The following is a 23,372-nucleotide window of genomic DNA, read 5'->3' as shown; positions in this document are numbered from 1 at the left end:
GACTGGTGCTTTCATTTGATCTTTAGGCATTTCAAAAGTGTGTGTGTGTGTGTGTGTGTGTGTGTGTGTGTGTGTGTGTGTGTGTGTAGATAATGGACCAGGATTTCTAGTTGTCTAAGGCCTGGTCAGAGCAGCTTGCTTGACTCTTGAAGGCTTCTTTAGTGCTGAAAACAGCAGCTGACTAAACAGCCCCTGGAAGGAAGGGGGTAGAGGGAGGTTTTTTGCTTTTGTTTTTGTTCTTGTTTTTTTTTAACTGATGGGGTTTGAGCTTCCAACATATTAAATTGTCACACATCAGAATCATTTTAAGTAAATGTTTTAATAATAATGGAGTTGTGATGGTTAAGGATATGCTTGGTTGTGTTTATAGAACGTAAACCAGAATGTAAAATCTTCAGGGATAAAATAGTCCTATTCATAGGGACCGTTGGAAAAGTCCATTGAAATGAGAATGCAAAGATGGTTTGGGGTTTCTTGAGGTACATAACAATAGAGAACATTTTTTGGCCACTCTGAACTTTGAGTCAATGGTTTTCCAGCATCTCCTTCCATGTGTGGATGATATGTCTGTCTCTCTTTCCTCCCTTCTCTGTCTGTGAAATGGAAGGCTGGATGGAGCTTCAGGGATAAGCTCTTCCCACCTGTAGGGGCTGCCACAGGCCTCTACCTCACCAGAGCCTCAGTCCATGAGGGTGCTGCAGAGTCCTCAGTTCCTTAGTCTTTGCCATCTCTGTTCCACACAACGGTGAAGGCTTCCTTCATCTAGAAGTAAATCACAGAGAAAAATTTCGAACGTTGGATAGAGAAATGAGCTATCTTTATGATTCTTTCCTGTTTCTACCAGAACACAGATGATTTCTTTGGCCATAGCTCTTTGAAGGCCACCAGTCTGACTGAAAGTGCAAGCAGGGTTGGGAAATCTCACTGAACCCCTGAACTATGGATAAAATATTAATCCTTTCACAGGTGTTTAAGGCCACGATGCCCACTTACATCATTTGACTTGCTACAGATGAAACACAGAGGTGATTTTTGAGGGCTGAAGGAACCTCAGTTTGAAAAGTTTGAAAACCACTTGTTAAGAATATGCTTGTATTTCTATGGAATGAGAAAGAGAGAGAGAGAGAGAGAGAGAGAGAGAGAGAGAGAGAGAGAGAGAGAGAAAGAGAGAGAGAGAGAAAAACTATAGGAGTAGAAATAGCTGGATATTTAGTCTTTATGTTGTCAATTTCTTGGAAGCTGAAGCTGGTTCTGCGACAGCTCACACCACTACAGCCACAGAGTGCTGGACCGAGAACATCCAGATGCGCCAGGCACACCGGAAAGGGCCTCACCAACAGTGTGCGTGTTCAGTGCAACAAATGGTTTTCAAAGTTGCCGCATTTTCAGAAACGTTCAGGAAAACATACGCCGTAAGGGGTTTGGAGACAGTTTTTTCATCCCACGGATTTACTTTATGGAAACCAAAATGATCATGAGAAAACGGTTCATTGTGGATGTCAGTAGCATAAATCAAGCTCTGAGTTGTGACACAGGGAGATGCTTCAAGTCCAGAGGCATTTGGTAAACATGAGAAATAGTCACCTTGCATGGATGCTATTGAATAAATGGCATCTATGTGCTGTTTCACTGTGCTAGAGACAGAAGCCAGCCAGGGCTTACTCCATACGAGGCAAGCCCTGGACCACTGAGCTACACCCCCAGGCTCGTTAATTTTCCTAAGGATGTAGTTTTCACCATACATTTCCTGAGCCTCTGGGTAAATATGAATGATGGAAACTGCAGATGGTGTCTGCGTAATGACAATCGTCCCACCCATGCATGTATGATGATGCAGTCCTTCTGAGAACTCGTCATGCCTTTAAAATAAAAATTTCATTGAAATACAAAAATTTGAATTACTATCTTAAAATATTGTTTTAAGGAGGGTTTTTTTTAAGTTGCTTATTTATACATTCATTTATATGTGGTGCTTTCTAAATTTTAAAGGCGTATGGATGTTTAGATTTTGTTAAGAGAAAAGAACTATTATTCCTCAGTATTGATTACTAAGCCGTAGTGATGGGGTCCATAAATCATAGTTTACTATTACTAAAGCAATGCCAACTAATATAACATCAACTCAGACAAAGCTTTAAACAAGCAAAAAAAACGCCATTCAAACTGTGAGTTCTTTTTTTGCTGCCTTTTACCAATCTTATTAGTCTCAGATGAATTTGAACAAAAGCAAGACTCACTCATGAATGGAGATCAGACTGTTGCTTGTATGATTGGGTGTGGATTTTTTTGGTGATGGGTTTTACTGATCACGCAAAATAGTATAATTATTTTGTTTTATGTAGACCTGGACTTAGAAAATATTAAACAAGTAGTATTTCATCAATAGAAAGCATTCAGTCCGGATTTCAAATCAGATTTGAAAAACATGGATTCAAATTTAATTTAGCAAGAATTTGCTGTGTAGGATGGCAAAGAAAATGCCAGAGAGATGGATGAGTTTATAAAATCATAGTACAACAAAAAAAAATGGTCCTTGCTCTTGAAGCCTAGAGCAGGCATGAGAGATTATATTGACAATGGCCACACAGCCTTACACATCTTTCCTGAATGAGGCCTCTGTCCTGCCTCGTGAGTACCAGGCTGCTATACTCACAGAGAGGACACAGGGCTCTTTCAAGTTTATCTGGTGATTAACTGGAATGCAGCAAGAATGCCGTGAAGTGTCAGGTTGTGCAGTTGTGGCTTTGGCAGGAAATACTACAATAGTCATACCAAATATTGAATAAGTGGGCATATTTCTGAGACTGTAACCTTGGAGTCGCAAAGGTTTGCAAAGCCTCTGGGATGTCTAGGTGTTTGAATGATAACTAAACCCTGATTGGCATCTGCAGTATTTGTGAAAATGCCAGCTCATTTCAGCAGTGTTAAGAGCTCAAAAGTCACTGGGCACATCTCTAATCCCAGTATTTAGGAAGCAGAGGCCTCTGGATCTCTGTGAGTATGAGGCCAGCCTGGTCTACATATTGAGTTCTAAGCTAGCCAAAGTCAAAAAAAGAAAAAAAACTATATTTTTCAGCTTTACAGAAATGTTATGACTTAGCACATAGATACCTCAGATTTCTCCATTCCTGTGGTGTTTGTTGCAGTGAATGAGCCAGTATTAGCATGATTAACCCATAATGGCCTTACACATCCTTACTTTGTCCCAGGATCTTATTTGGTGTCCCACATGACATTCCTTATTGCTGATAATCCAGATGGTATTTAATACCACACACAGAAAGAGAGAGGAGAGAATGGGGGAGGGGGAGGCTGAGACTCCTGGGTTTTCTCTATAGCCCAAGGCTGATGCTTTTCTTAGGTTTAACCTAGGGCTCCAGATCTTGGGTTTTCCGGGAGGAACAGCACGTACAGAGGTCAAGCTCTCATCAGGTCACACTGAGGCTCTTCCTGTGAACATGATCTGTCACTTTGGGTGCTGCAAAGTTGTCTGAGGTAGAGTTCAGTTTCTGACCCATTGTCTCTTCTGGTGCCCAGTGAACTGGAGGTGGGAATTCTACCTGGGGAATGACCATCCACGGGCATTTGACGTCCTGCTGATCTCAGCTACGTATTAATTTCCCTAGAGAAAATAAAATGTTCAAATATCCCCAACCTCAAATAATTTTAATGATATTAACATGATAAATCTTTCTGCCTGTCTGCCTGCCTGTCTGTATCTATCTATCATCTATCTATCTATCTATCTATCTATCTATCTATCTATCTATCTATCATCTATCTATCTATCTATCTATCTATCTATTTATCTATCTACCTATCTACCTACCTAGCTACCTACCTATCTATTTTATTTATTTATATGTTCATTGGTGTTTTGCCTGCATGTATGTCTGTGTGGGGATGTTGGATCCCCTGGAACTGAACTTAAAGACAGTTGTGAGCTACATGTGGGTGCTGGGGATTGAAACTGGTCCTCTGGAAGAGCAGTCAGTGCTCTTAACTGCTGAGACATCTCTCCAGCCACAAATTTCTTAATCTATATGAAAGCCATTTAAGAACGTTAATTATCAAATTGCTGCATCAGCTACTATTTTCATTCCAGAATGGTATGGATTGTTCTGGATTGACTAAGGCTGCCCTAGCAAACTTGGGTCGTCTAAAAACAAAATTGATTTTCCCTCAATCCTTGAGGTTGAAATCCCAAAGTCAAAATCTGCAGCTTTTCTGTTTTCATAGCTTCTCTCCTTGTCTTGTACACGGCCGCTTTCTCAATGTGACAGATCTGTCCATCCAAACAAGGCTATGTCCTTCTCTGCTTTTCTTGAAAGGACACTAGTCATATTATATCAGAGCCCAACCTAACGGCCCCAGTTCAACTTACTCTCCTCTAAAGACCATCACTCTCTCAAATACAGCCTGATTCTGGACTTATTGGGACCTGCAGCTTCAATACACGTTATCTATCATTTTAAATATAAGCCATTATTTCTGAAAACTCTCTGTAACTTTCTCTCATCCACAGATTTTACAGAGAATGATAGGGAAATGCTTTTGGTTTCTATGCTATGTGAAATTAACTTGAATTTGGAAATAATAGAGCTGGGGATCAAAGTGCTTTAAAGCACACTGCAACTTGGGTGCCACTGGCATTTCTTTTCCATCACTCATTAACAGTAATATTTGTGGATCACGCCTTCTTATGTGTGCTTGAATATAATCCGGAACTATTTATTATGATTTCCAGGGAGAAAGTTTTTTGTGTGTTTTTATGCTACAAAACCTTCCATATTTAGTACATGAAACAATAAAATATCTATATATATATAAATAGTTGGCAATATATTCAACATAATAGATACTTATATTTTTATATATTTATATCAACATAATATGTATTTACTATATTTGCATATATATATATACATATATATAACTTTTGGATTTGGCCTTTGTTTGTTTTGTGTTTTGGAGCAGGGTCTCCCTGTGTTCTCCCCATTGCTATACTCAGACTCATGACAATTCTCCCCTCTCAGCCTCTCAGGTTTCTACTGTTTGACTCTCTCTCATGGAGCCTCAGGGGAGTGGGTGTTTGAAAGTTCCCATGACACTTCAGAGATGAATTCTGAAGGCAGGGCACCTCCACTCTTCACTGGCAGGATGTTTAGAGAAAATTGCCTTTTGCCTCGGGGCCACATATTAATCTATATGGAGGGACGGGAAAATAATAATGCCTACTTCATAGGGTCGTTAGGAGGTTTTAGTTGTCAGATTGGAATAATTTGTCAACTGAAAATTAGAAAAAGAATCCTATTCTTCATGTAGTCAATCTGCATTTACTTCCAGCATGGATATGGTCTTCAGCTTGCTAGGAACTAGCATAATTTTCACAAATCCGCCTTGCTAGGAACTAACATAAATTTTAGAAATCCACCAAGCTCATTCATGGCAGAGCCCGGCCTTGACCTCTGCTTATCTATCTCAATACTCTGACCTTTGTTCTACAGAATGAATATTATTTTGAAGGTGTTATTAGTTCCTTCAAATCTCTATGGATGACCTAGTACCTTTGAAGCCAACTTTTAAGGAGAAAAAAATATGGAAAAGAACAGAATGAATTGTGCTGCCTTCCTTTTTCATATGGGAATTTGCCAGATTCCTCCAGAAAAGAAAAGATAGAGATGTTATTGGCCGCTTTCTTACCCTGTAGGAGAACCAAGCCCATTGGGTATGTGACCGTATAGAAATCAAGGCGCAGCCCTGCCCCTAAATATGTGCAACTAAACGGAGCACAACAGGTTTTCAGGGGTGTTTGTATTGTTCCTTCAATATGGAGGAAAACACTGAACATAGCAAATGCATAAGAAAGTAAACAAGAGAGAACTCAACAATTAAGAGCACTATTGGTCCTTTCCGAGGACCTGAGTTCAACTCCCAGAACCCAAATGATGACTCACAACCTTCCATGACTCCAGTTCCAGGGGATTCAGCGCCCTCTTCTGACCTCTACAGCAGAAAGCACACACACAGTGCACAGACATATGTGTGAGCAAAACACTCATACACGTAAAATAGCTGCATTTCATTTTTTTTAAAAGAAGAAAGTCAAAATAGTAGTAATATAATGAGATAGCATGTACATATTGCCTGCCTTTGATAAATTTCCAGTTTATGGCCAACCTTGTTCCATGCATAGCTTTGTCCCATTGCTTATCATTTTGAATAATCTAAATCACGGTGATCTCATTTGATTTATAAATATTCCAATTTGCATCCTTATAGATATGACTAAAAAGAACCACATAACAACAATATAGTTATCTTACCCAACACTAGCAAAAAAAATGTCCTTACTGTTTAGCTGTCCAGTTATGAATACATGTCTCACATGCAGCTCAATCATTTTGACTTAGGAAGTTTTGGAGCGGCAGCCCTATCTGAAACTGTGGCTGAAGAACTTCTCTGTATAGTGCACCCATGCAGCACTTTTGATAATACTGAGGAGACCGTGGTGCTGGTAACAATGAACAGGGCACAGGAGGCTCTAAAGGACACTCTGGGGAAGAGAATGCAGTCCCTGTAGGCTATTGGAACGCTCTCAGTGCTGGTAGGCTTCTGAAGCCCAGTAGATGTGAACTCTTCGGGGATTTTGATTACATTTCTTTCTCTCTTTGCAACTGCTGTCTTTATTCTGGTTTTCAAGTCCTGCACACCTTCCAGATTTGCTGGGGTTTATCTCCTTCATGAAGTGCACATCTGAAGTTCGTGGTCCTTGGATACTATTCTCTGCTTTTCAATTAACACTGAGATGTCCTTTATTACTGTATAGGTCAAGCATCCTATTCAAAAAAAAATCTGAAATCCTCCAAAACCTGGAACTTTTTGAGGACTGACATGATGTCACAAAAGGAAAATGCCACACCATAAAACTCTGCTTCCTGCATGAATTTTTAAAGTATATATAATCACCTTTATGCTATGTTCATAGGCTATAAGGAAACATGCAAATACTGTGTTTAGACTTGGGTTCAACCCTCACAATACTTATTAAGGGTGTGTAGAAATATTTCAAAATAAAAAATAAAACTCCAAATATGAGACATGTTTGTTTCAAGCATTTCAAGTAAGGGAAAATCACCCTGTGTGGAGCATAGAATTTGCAGCAAGACTCATGCCAACCACATACTATGTAGTCCTGCCCATGTGCCAGGGCTGCCCTTAACTCGTCATCTGCATCGCTTCTTACCACAACTCTGAAAAATTCACATTACTAGTTCTGGTTAAGATGAGGAGTTGAGGAACAAGGGGGCAAGGTACCTTGCCTATAGCCATCCTTGTGACAAACGCCAGTGCTGGGATGTAGCCGTCTCAGTGTGATGCCAAAGTTGGCCACCTTGATAATTCATCTTGATTCTGCTTACTCCTCTCACGTATGTCTCAGATTCACAGATTTCAGGCCTTGACCAGCACTTAATGACTATTTAGTGTTTGATATGATATTCTGCTAAATAATATGGCAGTCTGCAGTGTTGTTGACAATGTAGCAAATGATAGTCAAATTGGCTCTAACTTCCGTCAAGGTTGTTAGAGGGGTACAGAGGTACCTTGTGGCTGAAGTTTACTCTTAGTGTAAATTTCATGACCAGTAACCTGATGTACTGACTCAATAGTTTATATTCCACACTAACATAATGTATTGTAACATATTTAAGGTAAGAAAGAAAACCAATTATAGCAATGGTTCTCAACCTTCCTAATGCTGCGACCCTTTAATACGGTTCCTCATGCTGTGATGACCCCTCAACCACAAAATTATCTCCATTGCTGCTTCATAACTGTAATTTTGCTACTGTTAAGAATTGTAATGTTTTCCAATGGTCTTAGGTGACCCCCGTTAAAGGGTCATTCGACACCTCCTCAAAGGGGGTGTGACCCACCGGTTGAGACCTGCTGGACAGTAGTCAAGTAGCAATAACAACAAAAGAAATTCTTTCCATAATAGATAGATTGAATGTGCTGGAGACTGTGGGAAATTCCTTTCCTGTGCCATCTTTCTTCTCCTTTTCAAGAGCATGTACCAGGAATTATTTGAGATTATTACTCCACACCCTGTGAATTTCCATGAAAAAGAAAACCCCTCTGATTAGTTGATTTGAATCCCTGATGCCCATTTCAGCTTACACAAAATGCCAGGTAGATGTGGTTTGCAATCAATCAAGCTAGCTACCCGCCTGCTTTTAAATAAGAAGGGTAGATACCCCGGTTTCTGTAAAGCTCTCAGAACTTGACTCTGGGTCCACAAAGGTCCCCTGAGCTTGAGTGAGACAGTAAAGAAAGAAGTAATTAGAAAGAAAGGTGCCATCGAGAGTCAGGAAACCCTTGAATGCCTGTGAAGACACCTGAGCTCCACCTTGAAGCAGATGCTGGTGGAGTTCTTGCTGCTTCAATGGCAGTGAGGACAGAAGCGAGGAGAGGCACACATAAGTAAATTGACAATAGTGGAGGAAAGACATGGCATAAGGAAAACACCTAAATGTCTCTTGCAGCAATCTAGCACAAAGTGATAGGACCTCGGGTAAATGTGTTAAAACTACTAGGGAAAGGAGCAGATAAGGAAAATGCTCTAAAAACTCAACGGGAAGACTCCCTTGAGAAGCCAACATCCACTCCAGGGCATGACTCTGGCTGCTGTTCTGTGTGTCTCTTTCCCACACTCTCAAAGCTTGTGCTTAGCTCTATGCTACAGCCACTTCTAAATAAACTCCCACTTCGCTTCCCAAAGCGATAAACACATCAGTAGTTCCAGGGAGCTTTCATGTGCCCAGAAGTGCACATAGGTGTCACCGTTGCTGTTACTCACGCTGAGGATGCTCTCAACTGAGGCGCAGTAAAAGCATGCCTGGCATTTCCACAAACACGTCGTTGGTTGTGGTTACACTGGATATGCAGTTCAGGGCAGCGTTTCCCGTGCTGGGAAGACCACGCAGCTTGTACCCAGGTGTTGGATATTTGGCTGTACTTCCTGGTGCCTCAGCTTCCCTTCCAGGAGAAGAGGCTCACTGTGAATCCTGACGTTCTATGCAGCTCTAACCTAGGTCCCAGATCGCTGTTGACACCAGTGCAGCAGCTGGCTGCACTCTTCTGGATTTAGCTTCATTCCTAAACTAAACCCAACCATTTCACATGTTAAGCCTAGAAATCTGTGTATCAATAAACACTAATGATTTTAGTAACCTCACTGATAAGAATTATGCGAATTAAATATTGTTTGCATTAGAAATATAATTTTCTCCTTTCCAAGCGACTTTTTTTTAAAAGGAAAACATAATTCATTTTGGCTTAGGAATTTTGCCAAACTTTGTCTTTTCTTTTGAGAACAGAAAACTCGGGCTGGCAGTTATAGAACTGAATTGTCAAACAATGTTCAAATTCCCCCACAATATACAAACATACATACATTCGTACACACATACATATGAAATTTGGGGCGGGAGATGGCTCAGTGGGTTAAATGCTTCCCATGCAACTGTGAGGACCTGAGTTGGAATCCCCAGAACCCACACAAACACAAGCGCGGTAATGCATGTCTATAATCCTAATTTTTCCAAGACAAGATGGGTAATAGAGGAAAGATAATCCCAGGAAACTCATGGGCCAGTCGGCCTGGTGGATGCGGTGACGACCACAAAGAAAGCCTGCCTTCAACAAGGTGGAATACAAGGGCACCCAAGCTTGTGATCTAACCTCCACATACATGCCATGGCACACCTGTGTTCCAGTACACACACACACACACACACACACACACACACACACACACACATACACATACAAACACATCACACACACACTGATACACACCAAAGAACCATGCACCCCAAATAGGAGCGTAAGACTTATATCTACTATGAACTCGGAATGTTTTTAATACCGTGAAGTTTTCATTGGGCTTAGATGAAAAAGAATTCTACCAACTCTTTAGCTTCTGCGGCATGCAGAGCGGCCATGGACCACTGCCAGCGCTGGGCTTTATCGCAGTCTAAATGGGGTTTTAAGTGTTGTTTCCAGGGCAGGTTCTCGCGGTCCAGACACTTCCCAGCTTCATTGTTTCTTTGTTCTGCCGGATGTACGAAGGATTGACTGTTTTGTTTTCTGGCTCAGAGAGATTAGATGAAGTCTGCATTTCTGAAGCTCAACCTCTAGGCACGCAACCTTAAAATTCGTTTTTTTCACAGCTCACACTTTGTAGATTATGTATATAGAGATTATAGTGATCATAACATTTTATTTAACCTTTACCTGGCTTGGTAGTAGGCAAAGATGGCAAGATTTATCTCTTTGGAACTGGCACTGAGTGCAACTATCTCCTTCACCCTTGTCCTTAAAATGTTACTTCAGCAAAAATACTTCTTTTCGGTCCCATAGTACTGTTCTCAAGGCTTGCTGGCTATTGGGGTCTCATGATGTTGGGTATCTTATTCTTGTCAGGCAACTATAAACCTTGTGTGAGAGGGAAATTACCTTCTTTCCTTTCAATATGGCGTGTCCTGTGTAGGACAGAAAATGTAAATAACATTACCTCCTCCATCACTCCCCCCCAAAAAAAACTATAGTTCTCAATGAAAAAAATATGCATAAAAATCATCTTGGAAAGTTATTTTAGCTTGAATTAGAAAATTAGTTCCAAAATTTTACCAAGACAAGACTTTTTCTAAAAAATAACAGAAGCAATTGAAGACATTGTCAGTTTAGTTTGCGATTTTTTGTTTTACTTTTGCCTCCTTGTTATCAGCGATTCAGAAGAAAACGTTTATTTCTTCAATAAAGGGAACCAAAATAAGATTTTGTACTGAGTACCCATTGCATGCTGGGTAAAATCTCCTCTATATCTGATTTGCTCTCAAAACTCCTTGGAACTCTGGTATTCATCATCATCATCATCATCATTACATTCCAGACAAACAGAGAGATAGAAGTTTTGATGGAGCACCACTCACTCACAGGACCACAGAAGTGGTATACAAGGGAGCAAGATTTGAACACAGCTCCTTCTGATCCAAGTCCATGCTCTCTGGGACACTATGCCACTGGTTCCATGGCCGATTATCAGCGTGTAATAGGACCCATAATGACAGCTGACTTCAAACATTACAAACTAAGTATAGAACAACCAAGCCATAGGGCCAGATTCAAAGCCTCCGTGTGTTAAAGCACAGTCCCTTTGGGTGAACACAGGGGCTGAAAACACAGGGTGAAGGGTGTTTGTCTTCAAAGCTCAAATGCGCTCGGGGCCCTCTCTCTGAGATACTGCCTTAATTTGCTTGTCAGCTATTCTGTATATTTCTAACAATTATTGATATATTAGTGTCAGATTTAATTTTTACTGAATGATGAATTCATACAGTTAATAGCATAAAATGTGAAGGCATGGGATTTCATAAACTGTATTGCACATATGATATCTTGTTCACCCATAGGTAGTCTTTATGAACTATCTGCTCACAAATGCCATTTGAATATAAAGTGAGGTTAGCTTACTTGTTGGAGTTGTGTTAATAGCAAATGAGCATCTTCTGCAAATGGCACTCTTCGTATAAGGTTCGTAATTCTTGCCGTCATGAAGAAAATGCAGCAGGTGGATAGAGCTGAGGTCTGTATACCTATGCCACTCAAACAAATGGCCTGACTTATGCATTGCTCTTCAATACCTCATTCTGACTTTTGAGGCCAGGAACCATGAAGGACTGCTAATTTTTCTCATGTGGATGTTTCTCCATGGTTCTGGTCTCTGCATGCAAAGTCAAGACAGTCTAATTTCATATGTTTGACTGTCACTATGCCTGGTGAATAGCTGCGTGTGAAAGGCTGTTGACCTAGCTCCCAATCTGGTCCTGATTGTAGTTCAGTGGTGGAGATTCAGCAAGGGCAGACATGTGTTCCCCAAACCATCCCTGACTCTGAGAACTGAAATGAAGTGAATTGTTAGGTGCAAAACACTATCAATTCTACCAGCTCTAGGGTTCCTGGCAACTCCAGCATGCTCCAGAACTAAGATCTTAAAAATCTAGGGATATTGGTAATTCCAGCAATTGGGAACATTGATTTTGGTAAGCAAGTCTATTTCAAAATCAGTATCTAATCTGTGTCTTTTGGAATTATCTAACAGCTGAAAGCTACCCAAACTTATGTGTTAAAATGACACCAAGAGTCCACAACCTAGGAAGAGACAGAGTGCAAATTTCAAATGCCTATTATCTCCTAATAGTTTGTATTTTCTGGTTGGATCGTCGATATTTAATCAAGCACAGGCTGGATGCTTGTCACTGTCTTCAAAAAATGCTGAATTTGCAAGTCAAACAAAACACTAATTGAGCTGTCAAGGTCAGATCTACCTTAATGAAAGTCTTATCAAATAGTCACTAATAAGTAAGGGAGCCCTGTCTTTGAAAAAAAAAATCAAACAGTGGGTTTGCAGGTGTAACCACAGGCCGGATTTTCCCCACCAGGTAGCAGATTCTTTAAATTTTTAAGGAAAATGACCCTTGGCTGCAGCAGAATAAACAGTTAGTTTCAAAGCCCTCACGCTGCCTTCTCTTTGATGGTGTTTGCCTTGCAGACCCTTCGCCTCCTGCTAGCTTTGAAGTCAGTCCGGAGAAGACAACTTCAACCACCCTGCAGGTGAGGTGGACCCCTTCTTCTGGAAAAGTCACGTGGTATGAGGTGCAACTATTTGATGATAACAATCAAAAGATACAAGAGGTCCAAGTTCAAGAGAGTACCACACGGAGCCAATGCACTTTGTCGAACCTCACTGCTGGTAGTAATTACAAAATCGCCGTCATGGCTGTGTCCGGAGAAAAACGTTCCTTTCCCGTGTATACCAATGGGTCAACAGGTAAGATCTGTATTGTCTATGGTTAATAGCATGTAATATGGTTTTTTTTTCTTTTTCTTCATATTGATGGTGCTAGGGATGAAACCCCAGAGACCCCTGCGTGCTAGGCAAACACTGTCCAGCCCTATGTGGCACCTTCAAAATGATAAGTTATCAAAGGAAATGGGACTCTGCCACAATCATACTGTCATACGTGACAAAAGTAAATAACCTTTCAAAAGGCGGTTATAAGGGAGAGGAGACTGGACTAAGCGTAGGGTATGTGAATGTACTACTACTTGGCTAGGTGATTTTGAACAAGTCACCAGATTTCTCTGAAAACAGAATTTTCTCTTATTTAAAATAGATACTCCCTACATGTCTAATTCAAACCCATGACAATGAGATTTTCTGCCTCATTTTCCAAATTTGCATCACAAAGCTTACTTTTCCTCTTTCATATATTCTCATAATATCAAGTTATGATGTCTTCTGAGTACTTCTGTGTTTAAAGTAAGTGTTTGCTTCCTGAATATGACGAAAAACAATCTATCAAGTGTCCCCATGTGTCACGATGCCACTCCCAGAAAATGCATGACTCTCCCGTAGCTTGCTTTCGTCTCTGTCTCTGGTTACCCCTGTCTCTTTCCATTTGTCATCTCCTACGGTTTGTTCCTTTATCTCCCCGATTTATTGTCATTGGTAACACTGCCTTGGCGACACCTACCCTAATATCTATAAAGCAGAGGAGATAAAATAGACCATCTATAATGTCCCTTTAGCCCTTAAAGCCTATGGATTTTATAAGTGGTTAATGAAGGTTCCAGTGAACTCTCAAGAGGATCATTACTAATTATTGCTATGATGCAAATTAAGATACAAAGGGAAGTATAAATAAATATGTAAATTAAAGAACTATGTCTATGTTTTCTACAAGGGGATTATGAATGACCTTGACCTTGTAATGTGTGTTTTTATCCCACTAGTACCGTCTCCTGTGAAAGACATTGACATCTCCCCCACTCCTAATTCTCTCCTAATTTCCTGGTCTCGTGGTTCTGGGAACGTGGAACAATACAGGCTGGTGCTCATGGATAAAGGGACCTTAGTCCAAGAGAGGAACGTGGACAGACATGATACGTCTTATACTTTGTATGGACTGACCCCTGGACGCCTGTACAACCTCACTATTATCACCATGGCTTCAGGACTACAAAACTATAGGTGGAAACTAGTGAGGACGGGTAAGTTCCTCTTCTTTAACTAAACAAGAGCAAAGCTCAAACCAGGTTTAAATCAGGTTTGTCATTTGGATAATGGACAAATTGAAATTCATAGGAGTTATAGAAAGACTTGAACAGACATCCACTTGATTAAAGAAAAATAGTTCTCTTTTTGTCTAAAATTAAAGGTAGCCCTTGGTGGTATTTTGAAGTTACGACATGGTTCAAATTTCTCCATTTAATACATGCTTAAGGCTCCCTACTTCTGACTCATAAATAGGCATCTACTATTATCTTTGTGCTCACCCACAGTGAGTTGAGGGTGCTTTTGTTGGTGTTGTACAGAGATACGTTCTTGTATGACAGTCATTTCCAAAACCTTCTACCCAAGAAAATACAATGCGTCAGACAGCCTAACCTACACTGAAAAAGCTAATTGGTGCTACTTATTAATGTGATTCATTTAGTCAGTACTTACTGTGCGTTAGGCATATGTCTAGCATTGCAAGTTCGTATCCTTCAAGTTAGACAATGCCCGAGTTCTCATGGAGCTCACATTTGAATGGTGCTAATTAGTGTAATGTGTTGATAAACTTTTTCTCTTTGTAGTTATCTCATTTTAAAATAATATGTAAAATAGATAGTACCATTGACATTGTTCTAGAAGGAAGAGTATCTGGGACTATAGGAAGCTGAGGAAGAAGATACTGGAAACTCCTACATACATGCATATTTTTTGTAACACACCCCCAAAATATGTGATGTTCCTAAGAAAAATGCACAAGATGTCTTAAGAGCTATCTATACATATCAAGAACAAATGCAGCCAGGTGTACACCTGCAGTCCCAGCTCTCAGAAAGCTGAAGCAGGAGGATCACAAGTTTGAGGATCACCTTGATTATAAAGCAAGTTCTAGGCCGTCCTGTACTGGAGAGAAGGAGAGGAACAGAAAGACAGACAGACAGAGGAAGGTAGAGATAGAGAAAGACAGAGACAAAGGGACAGTTTGAGAAAGAGAGACAGTTCAAGAGAGAGAGAGACAGAGAGACAGACAGACAGACAGACAGACAGACAAGCAAATTGCACTTCTGAGCATACTGTGCAAAATCACTGTGCTATAATCACCCTTTTAGCAATTTATTAATTTCTATTATGTCATCAGGAACAGTTACAGTGCATGTAAGAGGGAGGAAAAGTATTCATCAAAGCTTCTTTCTTGTCATGAGTTTTCCTTTGATGAAAGAGTAACACAGCTCTTGATCATGACTTAATATAAAAAGTATTTCAGTGAGTCTAAGAAATATGGTGGGTCAGCGGTTAAGAGGGCTGGCTGCTCTTCCAGAGTTTAGTTTCTAGCACCTTCAGTGGGCAGCTCACAACTGCCTGTAACTCCAGCTCCTTAGACTTAATGTCCTCTTCTAGCATTTGTGGGCACTTGGACACATGTGACATACATTTACACACACACACACACACACACACACACATAAACACACACATGCACACACGCACATGCATACACGCAAGAACAAAACCTGGTAAAAAGTATTTTAGCACACAAATATTTACAACTACCAACTAATCAACCTGTTTAGTGTGTGCTTAAGACTATTAAATATACAAACACAGACAGGCACATGCAAAAAGAAATTAAGTAGAGGGCAGACTTCTTTGTGAATTCTATCTAAAGAATCCCAGAGCTGCAAAGGAACACAGAAAACCTTCTAACCAAGCTTCACTCGCTGGGGAACAACGAGGCACAGAGAGACTAACAGAGAACTGTCCAGTCTTCTGGGGGCAGATTGCCAAGTCCCAGCCAGAATCCAGGCTCCTGGCTGCAAGATGGCGTTCTTGCCATAGCATGGCCTTTCTTGGATTTCCAGTATTGTTTTGCCTCTCAAGTGATTTTTCTCTTGATCAAACAGTATGTCCTGCTGGCGTTAAAGTTTAGGTCAAAATGTGGTCATAGGGAGGACATGATCCGAGGAGTAATATCTCTGCTTCTTCCGTTGCTAATTAGCTCCTATGGAAGTCTCCAATCTGAAGGTGGCAAATGATGCCAGCTCGACCTCTCTGAAAGTCACGTGGCAGAAACCCCTTGGAGATACAGATTCCTACAACATCACCCTGTCTCACCAAGGGACCGTCAAGGAATCCAAAACATTAGCGCCTCGTGTTACCGAAACTCAATTTAAAGACTTAGTCCCTGGACGGCTTTACCAAGTTACCATCAGCAGCGTCTCTGGTGAACTATCGGCTCAGAAGATGGCGATGGGTAGGACCGGTAAGTCAGCCCCCAAAATAGTCTTTGGTTGCCTCAGTCATGCACAAATCTATCTCAGAATATGACAAAATCATGTAGAAGGGAGCTTCTTTTCCTCCTTGGGAAGGAGAGTCTTTATGACCAAGAATGCCTATAGAAGAGAACCCAAGAGCAGAGGAACGTAGAGGGTTAATTGTGTACAATTTGTCAATTAAACAAATATGCTTGGGTTCCTGTGTGGCCTGCGTGTGGCCTTGCTCTGTGCTCTCTCATGCCACGTCACCTAAGTCACACACATGCACGAGCATCAGTGTCGAGAGAGAGGGCATTTCTGGTTCATCCTTACAATAAGGCGATGTTAGCACTTAACTGTGTGCCGTAGAAATAATTTTATTAATTTATGTTACTGAGCAGTTATCTTGTTCTTTATTTGAATAAATTGCTGGATTACAAACCTTGGACACTTTTAAAGTGGTTATGATGTGCTATTGATTTCGGGCAAGGTTCTGAAAAGTACACTCTGTGGGCAAACCCACTTGGTGGCTTGTTTTTGTATTTCCCCAAATGAAAATAGGATCTTTCCAGAGTCATTTATGTAGTTGAATATGAGGGTTTTTTTAACCGACCTTAGCTTAATATATCTTACATTTTAGTCAAAGACTAATACACACACACACCAAGAATAGAACCCTTTAGAAATGCTAATGGCATTATTAATTTCACATATCAGGCCCCATATAAACACTTTACACCTATTTCATTTGTTTATTTACTGCAAGAAAACTGTGAGCTAATAGCTATATCATTAGTGTAGACATTGTACAGATAACCTGGAATGATTAAAAAACTTGTTCATGGTCATCTGGCCAGAACATTCTAGAGCTTGACTTTAAACCAGGTGGTTCAATCTGAGCCCAATCTCAGTGCCATTAGAGGTCTCAAGAAAAAGCTATATACCCCAAAGGGACCAAGAGCGACATTCCCCTTCAGAAAAGTAGATGCTTAGTGGAAATGTCCTTGCAGCAGAACCTAGAAACTGTAAACTTCCTGAAAAATAAAAGGGGGAAGAAAGGAAGTCTGTGAGAGGAAAAATTATAGGAACAAAGGCTCAGAAGTCAGAGCTCAGGAGACACAGCCCTGCAGCACACCGCCCTGAACACGCGGAAAGGAAGAGGGAAGGAGGGATGGCTGCGGGAGAAGTCAAGGGTTAGTCTAGGAGGAGAACAAGTCTGATCTTGTAGAGACGCGGATGTAAAGGAAGGACCCGGGGTTTCATTTGGTCGTTTTTTTTAAAAAAAGACTCAGAATGCTTTGTACTCAAAACGTGCCTAAAGCTATGATGCAAAAAGTTTGTTCTGCGCAGTTGGAATAAAAAAAAATAAGACTGTTTCAGGACCACAGCGTCCAGCATCTTTTCCCAAAGATGTCGCACCGTGAGATGCAACGTCAGTGTGATCTCTCCAGGGATGGCAGACAAGCAAAGAAAAACAGCCATCGCATCACTAGGCTAGGAACAGTGTTGCAAGAGAGTACATAACTGTTGTGTAATGGAATGATTTTCACGTGTGTGTCTTGGACGTCAAATGTCTTCAAAATGAAAGAAAAAGTACTCACCTGAGGTACACAGATCTCTGGAAGGGACACAAATGTGTACAAAAGCAGACGATGTGTACTTTATATATGGCTTCCTATGAAAAGAAAATGGGCATTCTTAAGTTTCATTTTTAACGCCTTTTTGGCGTGTCCTTGTTTAGTTCCAGAAAAAGTGAGGAATCTGGTTTCCTACAATGAGATTTGGATGAAGTCCTTCGCAGTGAACTGGACGCCCCCTGCTGGAGACTGGGAGCACTACCGCATCTTGCTCTTCAATGAATCAATGGTGCTGCTCAATGCCACCGTGGGAAAGGAGGAAACGCACTATGTCATGGATGCTGTGGAGCTCGTACCAGGAAGACAGTACGAGGTGGAAGTCATTGTTGAGAGTGGCAACCTGAGGAATTCTGAACGCTGCCGAGGCAGGACAGGTAAACAACCGCGAAGGGGTTCGTGATTGGCAGAGCTTAATTCATTCCCTGTCTCACGTAACTAGAGACATTATATTTCTGTACTCCCTCGAGATGAAGTGTTAAGAGGTTAACAGAGTTTTTAACATTTAATTTTGTCAAATCTTAACATCAGGCTTCCTATCCACTGGTAACTCAATTATTTCATGAAAGAAAAAGCATTTTAAAGATGTATTTTTTATGATCTTTAAACTTTGTGTTGGTTGGAGGAGGGCAGTATGTCCAAGTCCAGCAAAGGGCAGAGGATCCCAAAGAACGTGAGCTAAAAGAACTTGTGAGGTGTCCAACCTGAGGGCTGGGACCTGAAGCCAGGCCCTGTGCAAGATCAGCAAGTGCTCTCAACCACTGAGCTCTCTCTCCAGCCCCAAGAAAAGCCATTTTAAATTCAAAAGAACAGGAAAGACGCAATCTGAGACTAACGACCGATCTTCCAAAATGTGTTTATAACCCAGTTCCCATTGCCTTGTCCTAGTATTGGCTACTTGGAGGAGTTCAGGTAGCGGGGATGAATGATTGAGGTGGAGAGAGATATGACAGGAAAGGCAGGGTTAGGACACATGGATCTTGATCATTTTCTTGACACTTTTATATTGCATTTCTTTGGCAGATATTAACACACACATGCCGTAAAATCTGTCTTCTCAACTTTCAAGTGTGATGGTTATCCTTCCAAGTTCAACATTTCTTTGAAGATCGTTGGGACATAGAATAGCTCATCCTTACAGTGAGATTCACCTCTCTTAGTCTTGCTTGCTAAAGAAATAACTACACTGTTCCAATGTTCTTATGAGAAGAATGCCAAACAGGATGATTGTGATAGCCACTTAACTCACCAACTGTATCTTTCAGGGATCTTTTCCTTTTCCAAACATTAATGTCTGATGGATAATGATCAAAGGCATGGCCAGCATAAGAAAGACACTCCGACCACTCACAGCACCGGGTGTCTTTGTCACCCCCCCCCCTCATATTTTGCCAATCACTTCAAGCAATCAGGAAATGTAAGATGAATAAACAGTAGAGACCAGCATCATTGGCACAATTCTATGGAGAACTCTCCTCCAACTTTGATTTTTAATTTATTTCCTGCTCAATTTGCTTTCAGACTATTTCATTTCTTCAGTTTCTTCTGTGGAACCTCGTCTCCTAGTTTAGAAACTATCTGTTCTCTCCCGATAAGGTTCATATCCATGTGGCTGAAGGGTTCAGAAATCTGGCTCGGAGCAGTGTGCATCTTTAAGACTTGCCAGAATCCACACAAAACCCTTAACTGTCTCTCTATGCATTTATAAACACAAGTTAAAAAGCAATTCAGCACTCTCTTGGGGCCACTGACCAAGTGTTCTGCCCCGTTGTTTGCCATGGACCCCACATACTGGTACGGCTGCACGGTTCACACTGTTTCTTTAAAATTATGTCTTTCAGATACTTGATGATTTTCCCCAGAAACGCATGCCCTTGATGGCCTAGGTGTTTTTGCAAATATCTTTAGAGTGGATGCAAAAAAATTGAACCCCTTGATTTGCACTTTTTTTCAGGATTTTCTGGTTCATTAAAGTAGCGAACAGGTGAAACATTTATCTAATTATTCTTTACCAAGAAAAACCAAGAGTCGGATATTGGAGTAAGAAGCTCAATCATCAGAGAAGCTGTGGAGAAGCCACCAGTGACCTCCTATCTCTCCTGTTCCTCCATCCACCTTACTACTTCCTATCTCCTCTCTATCCTCTGTCCTCCAAAACCTCTATGGTTAATTTTGGTCAGCTAATGGCTAGCTCCAGTCTCTGACTCAAAGCAAACTTTACTGTCAGAATGTGATGAAATTATCACACAACAGCAAACTGATTTCACAAGCCACCTTGGGAAAAAAAAAAAAAAGCCAAGGGGTCTTTTTAAAACCATGCTTCCGGATGATTAATAAGGTAGCTTGAGGTAGGCCTTGACACTAACCAACACTGACTTCTTTAGACAAAGAAAGAAAGATGTGGTGATCCATTACCATGGAACTATAGAAAATTTCAAGTCAAATTGTAGTTTCATATAATTGACTCTTTAAAATTTACCTTCCTTCTTGCTTTGTGGGACCAATATTTTGCTGTTAGCAATACCTTCTAAGAATTATAGCGATAACATCTTTTAAAGAAGAGGAAGGAATTCGGATTCTTTTAAGATAAGGGCTGCCCTTACTAAGATCCTTATTATAACTTGCCAGTTGCCCTCCCCTCCATGGCACAGCAGGGTTCCCTCAGAAATAAAGGGAGGGGCACTTGGTCTTTAAAAGCTTTGGGAGTAGTAAAAAGTTCTCACTCCAGTTAAATAATCAAGCATAGTCTATATGAATGCCCAGATCATGGAGTGCCCCAAAAACCAACTAGGAGGCCGAGTCCTGTATGTAAAAGCAAAGTGCCTTTATTCTTATTCAAGTTCGAACTCAGACTCTCCATGTGTCCAATGTATTGAAGAGATCAGAGAGCCCCGAGCTCAGTTGTGGTGGGATTTTTTATAATAGCAAAGGTTGGGGTGATAGATTTCTAAGGTTCAAGACCCCTGATTGGCTAACATTTGTCTAGGGGTGTCCTGGCGAACGTGAGCTGGCAGGTGATCCTATCTAATGGTTGGAACATTAGAAATTTCCTTTGGAGGGTCTGTTCCTATGTGGTGCCTGGGTGGTATCAGTTTGTGGTCTTTCTTGGAACCAGGTATTGCCTTAGAGTGAACTGCTGAGACTCGGGCCTCTGTTGAGCTTGTCACAACTGGTCCAACAGTCTATTCATTATAGTTTTGTGGTCACGGGATTTTGCTTAATGATTTTCAAAACAAGGGTCTACAAGAACAGAGAAATCTTGGGGCTGGCGAAATGGCTGAGCAGTTAGGAGCACACCCCACACCTGCAGAGCCCAGAACAGATGGTCCCTAAACTTTTCTAATGGCTGTGACTAGATCAATGACCTCAAGTCTCAACTGGTTTTTCCTCAGTCCCCCTGGCGGTCCTCCAACTTCGTGTTAAACATGCTAACGAGACATCGCTGGGCATCATGTGGCAGGCCCCCCGAGGGGAATGGGAGAAATACATCATTTCCCTGACTGATAGAGACCTCTTAGTCATCCACAAATCCCTCTCCAAAGACGCCAGAGAATTCACCTTTACGGACCTGGTCCCCGGACGAAACTACAAGGCTACCATCACCAGTATGAGTGGAGATTTAAAACAGTCATCTTCAACCAAAGGAAGAACGGGTAATAATATTGTCCATTTTTACATTTTACAATGATATCCTCCGAAACTTGCACATATCTAGTAAGCATTGCTTTGCCTATTAGGTACTTGGCATGACCTTAAGATCCTTTCCTTTGTATTCTCTATTTTACCAAATTTCTTCTTTTGCTTAGGTGTATTTTACTAATTGGAACGCAGTAGAGAATAACCTTGCCATGACGTTGTATTGAAAAAGAGAACAGAAAAATGGGACACTCCTGGGAATAGGGAGTATGGCCAAAAGTAGTCTTTCTCATCATTAAAAGAGCAGGATATTTTACGTTGATTCTAACAGTTAAAAGAAAAGGGGATGCTGATATTGTTGGGGGAGGGAAAGGTGTTTTCATTCAGTGAGGGATACAGGATCTATAGTGCTAGGAGAGAACTGGCTTTACAAAGGAGAATGGGTGATTGAATTTCAGTGTCTGCAGGGAAAGAGAGGACTTGAGTACCAATGCCAACAGGTGCACATGCAATGTTGAGCCCTGCTCCTAGAATCCCCATCGTTTTCTCAGTGATGTGGGAAACAGCATCCCGACCAAGACTGGTGTTATCACTGTAGATGCCATGGGTTGTCTGTATGGTCTTTCCCTCTTTCTTCAGCTTTTCTGAAATATGCTTGAGTGTTTGCCTGCATGTGTGTATGTGTACTGCTATGTGTGTGCCTGGTGCCTCCGGACGAGGCTGGAGGAGAATGTCCTGTCTTCAGGAACTGGAGTTACAGATAGTTGTGAGTCAGTCTGTGATCGCTGGAAAACAAACCCAGGTCCTCTCCAAGAGCAAGTGTTCTTAACTGCGGAGCCCCCTCCATCCCCTGTATTTCTCTTTGTAACGTGTACCTCCCAAAAACATGGCTTTGTGAAGTCATGCTCTGTGCAGCTTTTCTTTCAACTTAACCACCTGTTTGTCTTTCTTTCCTGTGTTTCAGAAGCTCCAAGCAAGAGGGTTTGTCCTTTGTTCTGAAGGACATTCTTTAAATTCCTTAAGTGAAAAGTCCCAGGGATAAACTCTCTCTGCTTTTACTTTTTTTTTTTTTCTTTTCTGGGTGTGTCTTTACGTAGATCTCAGTCTTGCCAAGCAGATTTCCTATGACTCTGTCTTGAAAGGTATTTTCTATCAGGACACTGAAAGAATTTTTCTAGTTTCTCTGGTACTTATTGTCTGTTAAGAAGCAGACTTCCGGTCTAATCCTTCCTTTCCCATGAGAAGTCCGTTGAATATGTCCGTTCTAACCACCACCCCCCTTTTACCTGGGTCATCCTGCTGTTCCAGAGGAACGATCCAGGTACAGAAATCCTTTCGCTCCATTACCTGAGATTGGTTGGGACGTCTGTTCTTTCCTCAGTCCTGGAAATTTTCCACGATTCACTCTCCAGCACTGTCTCTTGCCTCCTTCCCATTCCCCACTGGTAACAAGCAAACTTTGCGGTTGATGTATTCACTTCCTGGTCTGCAGTCTGCATGATTGCTTCAGCTGTTCGTTACAGCTCATGAATTCTTTTTCCAGCTCTCTCTCATCTATTAAATTCTACTTTTGACTTTTACATATTCTCTTTGGTTTTCTCCTCTCTATATATGTTATTTTGCCCTCTAGTTAAATATATATGACACTCACACACACGCAGTCACACAATCTCCCTCTCTCTCTCTCTCTCTCTCTCTCTCTCTCTCTCTCTCTCTCAAACACACACA

The 23,372-nt window shown here is 41.1% G+C and overlaps 1 protein-coding gene and 1 long non-coding RNA gene across 3 annotated transcripts in view; one reads left to right on the top strand and one right to left on the bottom strand.

The window, feature by feature from the left end:
• Ptprb (protein tyrosine phosphatase receptor type B) overlaps positions 1-23,372 on the top strand; it is a 114,134-nt gene that overhangs the window by 28,217 nt on the left and 62,545 nt on the right. For both annotated transcript variants that reach the window (XM_048418617.3, XM_048418618.3), the window contains 5 exons: positions 12,617-12,895; positions 13,861-14,118; positions 16,119-16,382; positions 18,116-18,385; positions 21,401-21,661. In XM_048418617.3, coding sequence (XP_048274574.3) covers positions 12,617-12,895; positions 13,861-14,118; positions 16,119-16,382; positions 18,116-18,385; positions 21,401-21,661 — 1,332 coding nt within the window. The remainder of the gene's footprint in view (positions 1-12,616; positions 12,896-13,860; positions 14,119-16,118; positions 16,383-18,115; positions 18,386-21,400; positions 21,662-23,372) is intronic.
• LOC148117763 (uncharacterized) lies at positions 301-23,127 on the bottom strand. Its single transcript, XR_015736746.1, has 2 exons — positions 22,992-23,127; positions 301-762 (listed from the first exon to the last, which is right to left on the bottom strand). It is a non-coding gene; the product is annotated as an uncharacterized LOC148117763 (long non-coding RNA).

The sequence above is a fragment of the Myodes glareolus genome, chromosome 26, assembly GCF_982192425.1.
Source record: "Myodes glareolus chromosome 26, mMyoGla1.1, whole genome shotgun sequence".
In the NCBI taxonomy this organism is placed as follows: domain Eukaryota; kingdom Metazoa; phylum Chordata; class Mammalia; order Rodentia; family Cricetidae; genus Myodes; species Myodes glareolus.
Note: the sequence above shows the minus strand (reverse complement) of the source record. Positions and strands in the feature narration are given on the sequence as shown.